Source organism: Salmo salar, chromosome 16 (genome assembly GCF_965601325.2).
Source record: "Salmo salar chromosome 16, fSalSal1, whole genome shotgun sequence".
NCBI classification, from domain to species: Eukaryota; Metazoa; Chordata; class Actinopteri; order Salmoniformes; family Salmonidae; genus Salmo; species Salmo salar.
The window spans coordinates 25976079-25987802 of record NC_138306.1 but is presented as its reverse complement, the minus strand read 5'-3'; the positions used below and the strand labels follow the sequence as shown (position 1 = coordinate 25987802).

The 11724-nt window shown below is 42.9% G+C and overlaps 1 protein-coding gene and 1 pseudogene across 1 annotated transcript; both read left to right on the top strand.

The window, feature by feature from the left end:
* The first annotated feature begins 485 nt into the window (after positions 1–485).
* Positions 486–4109, top strand: calub (calumenin b). The gene is made up of 7 exons (XM_014148482.3): positions 486–638; positions 1178–1404; positions 1518–1711; positions 1818–1984; positions 2069–2129; positions 2321–2520; positions 2621–4109. Exons 2-7 carry the CDS (start codon positions 1181–1183, stop codon positions 2723–2725), a joined length of 951 nt encoding a protein of 316 aa, XP_014003957.1. The 5' UTR covers positions 486–638; positions 1178–1180; the 3' UTR covers positions 2726–4109.
* Positions 4110–7411: 3302 nt separating this feature from the next.
* Positions 7412–10037, top strand: LOC106573512 (synaptotagmin-A-like; annotated as a pseudogene).
* The last annotated feature ends 1687 nt before the right edge of the window (positions 10038–11724 follow it).

Genomic DNA, 11724 nt, shown 5'->3' with positions numbered 1-11724 from the left:
GGCTAGCTTCACATATATGGACCCGACCACCATTAAATAAATAAGAACTATATTATGAATTAGGGTTATTTTAGATGATGACACCTAGCTATATAGTTAGCTAGCTAACTATAGCTACTGAAACAGATGTCGTGTTCTATGTTTTTGGGGAAGAACATTGTTTGCATCCATGAACTAGCTAGCTTTCTTTTAAATGACCAGCACTGTAGGTGCGCAAAACAACTTTACCAGCATCATAGCATACGTATCGATGAATCGTTGTGACATATGAAATGTGATTGTGTAATCAATGTGCAATAACTACGTAAAAAACAAACTACGTAAAAAGGTATGAAGGCGTTAAATTATTATGTGACGTGCAGTCATATTCATGTCCTGATTGATTGGTCAACAATCTTATTTGACACGTCAAATAACGTTTTTGACAGCAAAGACCCAAGCCGCGTTCCATAGCTCATAGCTTGAGGACGTGGCGATTATTGACCAATCACAAGGCCGCAGCTGTCCTGAAGTGGACCAATGGACGAAAGGCAAGACACAAACGCATATGTAACGCTGTTGGCTGGTTGAGTTTTTAGTACCGGAAATGATGAGTGTGTAGATATTCAAAATCGAAAGACTTTTCAGAAAGACCCGTGGTGAGTAAAGTATCTATTTTAGGCTTACGTAAATGCACAGTTCATCTATGTTTTCCCCCCCTGCTTAGTTATTGTAACATTAACGTTACACACACTGAAGTAGGCAGTGCAAATGACATCCTGCGTTTAGTTCAACAACTGATGTCGGGCTAGCTTGCTTGCAAACTGCACCGGTACCAAGGGTGTATTCATTACGCTGATTCTGTTGCAAAACGCTTCTTCTACGGAAGCAAACGGAACGAAACGTGGAGTGACCTACCTGAATTTGTTCTATAGAAATTCTCGTTTTGCTCCGTTTGGTTCTTAAACTTTTTCCGTAATGAATACGCCCCAGTACTCTCAAATTAGCTAGCTACCCTGTTTATTTTAGCCAGAAACGGTGAAACCGCATCTGAGTAGGGGAAACCCCGAATTACTTAAACTGAGGAAAGTCATGACGAATTCCTGTTAACTAAACGCACTGTCACAAACTATTGTTGTGTAGTAAACCAAGTTAGTTAACGCCGCTCTCTGCTCTCGCTCCTGTGTGTATGTGTCAGATTATGGAGCTGCGGCCGTTGGTCATGTGCTTTGCGCTGTGCGTGGTCTATGCCTCTAGTAAACCCACCATCGAGAAAAAGGACCGCGTCCACCACGACGACCCGCTTAGCAGCCGCGACCATGAAGATGCAGAGAACTTTGATTACGACCACGAGGCGTTTCTAGGACAGGACGAGGCCAAGACCTTCGATCAGCTCACACCAGAAGAGAGCAAGGAGAGACTTGGGTAACACACACACACACACTAAGCAGCAACATTTGTATAGAAGTGAGAGATGGATTTGTATAGAAGAAATGAAAAGATGGTTTAACACGCCATCTCTCTCTCTCTCCCTACAGTATGTTGGTAGAGCGTATAGATGAGGACAAGGATGGGTATGTGTCAGTAGAGGAGATGAAAAAGTGGATCAAACACAGTCAGAAGAGGTGGATCTATGATGACGTGGACCGCCAGTGGAAAGGTCATGACCATAATGGAGATGGACTGGTGTCCTGGGAGGAGTACAAGAACGCTACATATGGATACATACTGGGTACGGGGGACACTCTGAAAGGAGTATAAGAATGTAATCTACGACACCTGATCAGTGCCTTTTTACTGGAAGGTCTGAATTTTCTAATCGGTGTGTGACCTTTTAGATGATCCAGACCCAGAGGATGGCTTCAGCTACAGACAGATGATTTCACGCGATGAGAGGAGATTCAAAATGTCTGACCTGGATGCTGACCTGAAGGCCAATAAAGAGGAGTTTACAGCCTTCCTCCATCCTGAGGAGTACGACCATATGAAGGATATAGTTGTACTGGTAGGTCACAAAACAACTTAAATGTTTTATTTATTGTCTAAGGTAGCCAGGCAGTAACATCTTTGTGCCGCTACCCTCCTGTAGGAGACCATGGAGGACATCGATAAGAACGGAGACGGCTTCATAGACCTGGAGGAGTACATAGGTAAGTTATAACATCTGGAGAAGTACATGGGTTATTTAATGCCTGTTATAGTACATGGAGTTCTTAAATGTTATTACACCTGGAGGAGGACATAAGTGCCATTTATAGCATCAACAGAGCCTGAGTGGGTGAGAACAGTGGTTCATTAACATTTCTCTCTCCCTTTCTTTCACCTCTCTCCCATCCTCAAGGTGACATGTATAACCAAGAGGGGGATCCTTCAGAGCCGGAGTGGGTGAGGACAGAGAGAGAACAGTTTACTGAGTTCAGAGACACAAACAAAGATGGCCGCATGGACAAGGAGGAGACCAAAGACTGGATCCTACCTTCAGACTACGACCACGCAGAGGCAGAAGCCAAACACCTGGTCTACGAGTCAGATAATGACAAGGTGTGTACACACACGTGTTGATGTTTGAGCTAGTTGCGTACATCGTATGTGCATTTAAGCATATACTGAAACACTTCTTATTTTTTTTCTCCCTTTGTAGGATGGCAAACTGACCAAGGCAGAGATCGTTGAGAAGTATGACCTCTTCGTTGGTAGCCAGGCTACTGACTTTGGAGAAGCCTTGGCAAGACACGATGAATTCTAGCCCTTCCACTTCCCATGCTGGGTTGGGCTCAATTCCAATTCAACTCAGTCATGGAATTGAAATCCCAACTTAAAAGTAGCGCACTATATGGAGTGACATTTGAGATGGAGCTTTTCACTCTGATGACAAGGACAATTTTATTTGATTTCCTGGCCTATTATACACACTAGTGAATGCATTACTTTGTACTAAGTAGTACACGATCAGGACTCACCTCCTTGTTCCAGCTCTACCTCCACCACCCTCTCGGACAATGTAAAGGATATTTCCTTTGGCTTGTCTTTTTGTTTGCAGAGCAACTTTGTTATTTAAAAAAAAATATATGATTTATAGAATACAGTAGTAAGTGTTTTGTTCAAACAAGGTTACAAAAAAATCTATCGTGCATGCAATTAAGTGCGAAATGCGTGTTGGGGTCAATTCCGTTTTCAATTTAGGAAGTGAAATAAAATGTAATAGAAAACAAACTGAATTGATCTCAACCCTGGTGTGTGTATAGCCTTGTGTGTATTCTGCTATGCACTGGACTATGAAGGGGAGCTATAATACAGGTGGGCCACTCTATGGGCTACCACCACAAACTGCTCTTTGAGTTGATAAACATACCACCAATGTGGCCAATCCTCCCAGGGTTAGTGGTCGTAGCCCAAGGAGTGGGCCTGAAAAGCTTAATGCGTCGTCCAATAGCGGTCCTCGGTGACCCCTGTGTGTGCAGGTTTTAGTCCCTTGGTAATGCTTAATTAGGGGTTAGATCAGTGTTTCTCAACTTTAGTCCGAGAACCCCCTGGGTCATACATTTCTGATCTACTCCCTGTATTAGCACAACATATTCATAGCCCTGTGCTAGTATAGGGCTGGATCATCCTGTTTTATTTTGGAGTCTGCTGAATTCTATGCTGTGACACACTACATACACATTCTACACTATGTTTGGAGGATAATTAAAGTCCGCTTTCCTCTCAGGCTTCTTTAGTTATCGTTGTCATAACTATAATGCCCCTCACCTACTGTATGACCATCTATAACCACTGTTATTGTTCTGGTTCAACTTCACTTAAACCCTTTGTTATAAGGGCTACTTAACACTGCAATAACACGTCATAAACAGTCATGACTGTTGGTGTAAAATCAGTTGAGATAAATTTACACAGTATGATTGTTTATGACACGTTATGTAGCCCTTATTACGGAGGGTTCTAGTGAAGTGTTTGCGTTGTCTTATATAATGTTTATGATATAGCTGTTTTTTACACACAATGCAGCGCCATGCCTGTCACTGGTGACTGCCCTGTACATACATTGTCACCTGTTGCTTTGTCGACAGTGTATGTGCTGTTACCAATCAGATGAAGTGTTTTTCTGATTAAAAGGATGTTGTGGAGTACCGATATGTGGTGGTGGTTTAATAGAAATATAATGAATCATTCTAATTCCATGGATGCTATGTATTATATAGGGTGAAATGTTTTAGACCAATCTAAGTAAAATATGTTACTACATATTTTAGAACCATCGGATCAACCAAGACTATATTAAATTAGTATTCAGTTTATTTAAAAAATGAAACCGGAATAGAATGCTGTGGGTGTATCTAAATGAATGACCCTCTTATAGTGCCTCCAATCACAGAGTACATTTAAGCAATAAGACACGAGGGTGTGTGGTATATGGCCAATATACCACAGCTAAGGGCTGTTCTTATGCACGACGCATCGCGGAGTGCCTGGACACAGCCCTTAGCCGTGGTATATTGGCCATATATCACAAACCCCCGAGGTGCCTTATTGCGATTATAAACTGGTTAGCAACGTAATTAGAGAAGTACATTTTTTTGGGCCATACCCGTGGTATATGACCTGCTATACCACTGCTGTCAGCCAATCAGCATTCAGGGCTCGAACCACCCAGTTTATAATTCCCTATAAGACATAAATCAACACACCACCGAATCATCAGCAAGGTGAACAACAGAGTTGAAGTCACAATGCTCCACAGAGGTCTAAGCTCTATGTGTGTGTGTGTGTACAGTATGTGTGTGAATCTGCATCTCGTTGCTGGAGAAACCGCATCCTACAGTTCTAATTCAGGCAGCAGCATCTATACATAGAGTCAATATGAGACAAAACGGTATCGACCACCGGAAACATAATGCATACTGGTTTTCAGTATATGCCCGCACAATCACACATACAGCAATGCCTATGTCATAAATGCATACGCAATTACACAGAGACATGTATACATTAATACCAGTCATCCAGTTGGAATGTAGATGTTGTCTACTGCTGAAGTCTCAGTATGCTAACGAGCCTATAAAACGACCTATGAGGGAGCAGCAGAGGTCACAAGGGGCGGGACTTGGATCAGAGGGACTCAACCCCCTGGGACTTGTCCTAATGGACAGAACACACACATCCTCATACTTATGCTGCATTCGTAACCAAGTGGGAAGTGGGAATTTATCACATACGACTAGGAAAAATCCACTTGAACAGATTTTTTGACACTATAATTTGTTTACAAGCATGTTATCTGTACTTTTAGTTTATGGTTTACTCAGCTTGTTGGCCATTAGCCAATCAGAGTTTCTCAACAAGTTAAAAGCATATGAATGCATCTATTTACGACTTCACAACTGGTAGATTCCCTACTCCCACTTGGTTACGAACGCAACATAATACACACACATACACACAGCCAACTAGAGATGCGCTCTCTCTCCTGCCCCTTTCTCTCTCTCCTTAATTTCCTCTCTCTCTCATTCCCTTTTTCCTGTCATACCTGTGCTCCTTGTCTCAGAGACTCTTCTGGATGAACAGAAGGTTTAAACAAACGACAAGAAACTGCCTCATCTCCTCTCCTCTTTCCTCTTGTCATCCCTTTTGTCCTCCTCCACCTCTGTTGTCATCTTCTCCTCTCTCCTCCTCCTCCTCGCTCTCTCTTTCTTTTTGTTCAGAGGTGTACCTGGGAGTCCTCCCTCTCTCCACCCTGCAGCCAGACAGAACCAAAACCAGGACACACACACAGGTAAGACTCCCTCTCTCCTCTCTCTCTCTCTCTCTCTCTCTCTTTTCTCTCCCAGGGTGTGGTCAGTGATGGGTATTGAGGTGATGGTGGGGTTGGGTTAGAATATTGTGTTGCTGTTAGATATTTGACTCTGGATTAGGGTTAATGTCATTTCCAGTCTCGGTTGTAAATGGGGGGATATAAGCACCATATAAATACAGTATGTTTTCTTTATCTTAATCCTTTATTTAACCAGGCAGGTCTAACTTCTAACCAGGCAGGTCTAAAGAGAGTGGGTTAGAGTCCGAGTGAGAGAGTTCAACCATGATGGAATAAACAATTCTGAGACAATACACTGTGGAAGTGACTTGCCATGCACTTGTAGTACGTATCCATTAGTAGCAAAGCATGCTGGAGACAAGCAAAACAGAAAAATTACATCAAAAGTGTTTTTCTTCCTGATTAGCAACAGTGTTTGACATGATGATGTCAATGTAATTGCGTATTACAGTAGTTGTAGAATGCTAGACTGCCTTCATGGAATATTTGCCACCAACATGGATGATGGTTAGGAGCTGAGTGAGTCGGTTTCCCAGATTCAGATCTGAAAACATAGAAGGTTTAGGACAAACGTGAAGGGCTAGGAAGGGAATTGGGACAGTTCCTACTCTGGACAGAAACATTCTCACATCCTTTCTTTAGAGATCTCACACTCATGATGGCCTTTCTTCTGTCCCCCTCTCTCCCTCCACACCTCTCCCCCATGTGCTGTGTTGTCAGCAGGTTTGACAGGGAACAAGGTTGTGTATCCTTTGAACAGCAGGTCTTAGTGCCAGACTAGCAGAAACACAAGAGGCCATCTGACACACGCACGCGCACATGCACACACACACACACACACTCTATAATCACTCTATAACACATACGTCTGGATGTATCTCAAAACATGCACTTTTATGAAGTCCATGAGATGGTGGCGATCATTTATATTGATCTAAAGTTAACAGCATGTGCTACAGATGCATGCAATGTTCCTGCCAGCTGCAGTCTCCCACACTAATTTTCTAATAAGCACTGTCTATTTGAAATGTTACAGTAATTTTTGGCAAGCTCTCTGGAATGTTGCGGGACTGTTAGTTACTTTTAAATAAAACAATATGTAATTTAAACAGCCTGCCATGTCACTTTGTTTGGTATTCTAAGGGATGGGTCTGGGAAATGTAACCACTCACTCAAATTTAAATACAGAGCTAGTTTGGATGCAATAATTTACATATTTTGACAGACTCTCCGTGTCTCTGTGTGTCTCTCTCTCTCTCTCTCTCTCTCTCTCTCTAGGACCTAGGTGATGACAGGCAGTCATATGGGCACCCAGGCAAAGCCCAGCCCCTCCCCCTCTCCCCTGTCAATCAACCCAAATGCCACAGCAACCCCAGAACCTGGGCCTGGAGGCCACACCCCCACAAAGTTTATGGCGAATTGCACCCCCTCCACAGTGAGTAACAACCAATCAGGGGAGGGTTTCCAGAGCCTTCAAAGCTCTAAGTTAATTGTCAGAACCAAGTTAAAGTACCGTTAAAGTGCATAAAGTACTCAATTGAGAAATAAAATATTCTCACAAGCTAGTGAAACCCTCCGGTGTTATATAAAACACTTGGTTTTGATATATTAACATTGCGTATGCTTATGTGTGTGTGCGCGCGTGTGTGTGCGCGTGTGTGTGCGCGCGTGTGTGCGCGCGTGTGTGCACTGCCATCCTGGGCTGTAGGAGCTCTATGCATGGTGAGTGTGTGTCTGGTGTTGTCATACTGTTTGTGTGTGTGGAGGAAATGTCTGAAAAATAAAGTAAAGGACACAGATAAGGAGAAGAAGGGAAAGAACGGCTTGAACACGTACACTGAGCTGGATGGAGACAACTCTGAGGTACACACACACACACACACACACACACACACACACACATTGCGTAATATCATCTCTCTGTGGAGGGCTACACACAAACTTTTAATAATTAGCGTGGCGTAAAGCAACAACCTCTTGAGGATCGGACCCTTTTTTTTCAATTTTTGTCTAAAATGACATACCCAAATCTAACTGCCAGTAGCTCAGGCCCTGAAGCAAGGATATGCATATTCTTGGTACCATTTGAAAGTTTCCTTTCAAATGGTACTTTGGAACTTTGAACTTTGTGGAAATGTGAAAGGAATGTAGGAGAATATAACACATTAGATCTGGTAAAAGAAAAAACCAACCATTCTTTAAAACAAAAAAGTCTACCATCATCTTTGAAATGCAAGAGAAAGGGCATAATGTATTATTCCAGCCCAGGTGCAATTTAGATTTTGGCCATTAGATGGCAGCAGTGTATGTAAAACGTTTTAGACTGATCCAATGATCCATTGCCTTTCTGTTCAAAATTTTGTATCAAGACTGCCCAAATGTGCCTAATTTGCTTATCAATAACTTTTCATGTTCAAAACTGTGCACTCTCCTCAAACAATAGCATGGTATTCTTTCACTGTAATAGCTACTGTAAATTGGACAGGTCAGCTAGATTAACAAGAATTTAAGCTTTCTGCCAATATCAGATATGTCTATGTCCTGGGAAATGTTCTTGTTACTTACAACCTCATGCTAATCGCATTAGCCTACGTTAGCTCAACCGTCCCGTAGGGGACCCACCGATCCTGAATACGTTTTTTAAGCTGTGTAGGTCTGCTGCTTAGTATGTATCAGGTTTTTCTGTGTGTTTGTGTGTGTGTCCTGTAGCCCCTAAAGGATGAGGGTGACACAGAGACTGGATTGACTGGCAGGGAGGAGGAGCCTAAAGAGGAAGTGAAGTTGGGCAGACTGGAGTTCTCATTGGACTACAACTTCACAGAGAACACGGTGAGAACTCCTTGTTCTAACACATCTGATTCTGCTAACCAATGTCCTGCGGAGCAGGACTGAGTAACAACATATTATTCCATCTGACACATGCTATAGCTGTGGGTCTTCTCCCTACCCTCTGCCCCCCTTTCCCGTTTATAGATGGTAGTAGGTATCCTGCAGGCTTGTGATCTCCCAGCCATGGATGTGGGGGGAAGTTCAGACCCGTTGTTAAACTCTACCTACTACCAGACAAGAAGAGGAAGTTTGAGACTAAAGTTCACAGGAAGACACTCAACCCAACCTTCAATGAGACTTTCCCCTTCAAGGTAGCCTAACCATGACTCCTAATCTCTGACCTCTAAACCCTAACCCTGACCCCACATTCAACAACATTTTTGTGTGTGTGTCTATGTGCATGCGTACGTGTGTGTGTGTGTATACTGTATGTGTATGCAGGTACTGTACAGTGAGCTGGGAGGCAGGACTCTGGTGATGACAGTGTATGACTTTGACCGTTTCTCTAAACATGACGTGATTGGGGCACTACGAGTCCCAATGAGCAGCCTGGACTTCAGTCAGATGATACAGGAGTGGCGGGAGCTGAAGAAGGCAGAGAAAGAGGAGGTGAGAGTGGAGAGACCAGGAGGATAGATAGAGTAAAAAAGAGAGAAGGAAGAAATATATAGGAAAGAAAGTCACAAAGCACTTACCTCTGGCCCTCTCTCTCTCCAGTCAGAGCAGCTGGGTGATATCTGTCTGTCTCTGATATGATATGTTCCTAGAACAGGGAAATTAAGCATCGTTGTCCTCGAGGCAAAAAACCTAAAGAAGATGGATGTAGGAGGACTGTCGGGTGAGCTGGGTGTGTGTGTGGGAGAGAGAGACAGAGAGAGAGAGAGAAAGAGACAGCGAGAGACAGAGAGAGACAGAGAGAAAGAGAGAGCGTTTTTGTGTTAGGTGGATCTCTATCTCTTCTGTTAGACCCCTATGTAAAGATCCACCTGCTGCAGAATGGAAAAAGATTGAAGAAGAAGAAAACCAAAATCAAGAAGAACACTCTCAACCCTTACTACAATGAGTCCTTCAGCTTTGAGGTGCCCTTCGAACAGATACTCTCCCACACACACTCTCTCTCTCTCTCTCTCTCTCTATCTCACTTATCCCTTACAATTCCTTTATAATTTATCAACCCTTCGAGCAGAGGTCTGTGTTTCTCTGTGTGTAGAAGGTGCAGGTAGCAGTGACAGTGTTGGACTATGATAAGATTGGGAAGAATGATGCCATCGGGAAGGTGTTTCTGGGTGGAGCCAGCAGCGGCACGGAGCTCCGTCATTGGTCAGACATGCTGGCCAACCCCCGCCGGCCCATCTCCCAATGGCACGGCCTCAAAACTGAGGACGAAGTCAACGCTGAACTGGCTGCCAGGAAGTGATGTCACACTACTAGGCAGCTGTCTGTAGCAGACTGACTTTGCCCTCCTACCCACCACAGGAGGTTGGTGGCACCAAATTGGGGAGGACGGGCTCGTGGTAACGGCTAATGCGGAATCAGTGGAATGGTATCAAACACATCAAACACATGGTTTCCAGGTCGTTAGATGCCATTCCATTCGCTCCCTTCTGACCATTATTATGAGCTGTCCTCCCCTCAGCAGACTCTACTGCTACACACTTACCCACTCCAAAATACCTGATACCCATCCACCACTCATGAACCCCCATCAGCAATCCCACTCCTTAACCCCCCAATACTTCATTGGTATGCAACCCTATCAAGCCTTACTCAACCCCCACTAACTTTCTAACAATACCACCAGTCGTGCCACCCCAAACCCCCTCCTCTACTGTTTAAAGTATTTAAGACACATTATGTATCCAGGACATTAACATGTATATCATGATAATACTATTAAACATGTACATTATACTGTTATTAAACATTCAGAGATTTTTGCTCGTGTCCATTTTCACTCATATCAGATAGGCATACATCAATGGCCAGCAGAGGGAGTCCAAGTCTTACACACACACAGACACACACACACACACAGACACACGCACACGCACACGCACACACACACACACACACACACACACACACACACACACACACACACACACACACACACACACACACACACACACACACACACACACACAATCTCATTTATAATTTTATTCAAGTTAAATGACTGTCTCTAAAGTAAGACTACATTTGTAATCATAAGTAGGCCCTACAGTCAAGTAATTTGTCTGTTTTTGTGTCCTAATCTCAGGGAATCTCTCTAACTTGCAGGTAGTCCACTATTCTCCTGTGGATACTGCAATCAGGGATCCTTGGAACATCCATACCCATACTCTAACCTTAACTCCTACCCTACCCTACCCTACCCTACCCTACCCTACCCTACCCTACCCTACCCAACCCTACCCTACCCTCAACCTTAACCATAACCCTTACCTAACCATAACCCTTACCCTTAGTTTGGACACACCTACTCATTCCAGGGGTTTTCTTTATTTTTTACCTTTTTCTACATTGTAGAATAATAGTGAAGACATTAAAACTATGAAATAACACATACGGAATCATGTAGTACCCCAAAAAGTGTTAAACAAATCAAAATATATTTTATATTTCAGATTCTTCAAAGTAGTGACCCTTTACCTTGATGACAGCTTTGCACACTCTTAGCATTCTCTCAAACAAGCTTCACCTGGCTTTTCCAACAATCTTAAAGGATGCAATCTTGTTCCTTATTAAAATATATTTTGATTTGTTTAACACTTTTTTGGTTACTACATGATTCCATATGTGTTATTTCATAGTTTTGATGTCTTCACTATTATTCTACAATTTAGAAAATAGTAAAAATAAATAAAAACCTTTGAATGAGTAGGTGTGTCCAAAGTTTTGACTGGTACTGTATATGTACTGTTTAGTGACTTAACAACAGTAGATGCAATTACAAAAATATACTTACCTATCAAAAGTAAAAGTATAGCGGATAGCTAGGGCATACTCCAACACTCAGACATCATTTAGAAACTAAGCATTTGTGTTTAGTGAGTCTGCCAGGTCAGAGGAAATAAGGATGACCATGGATGTTCTTTTGATAC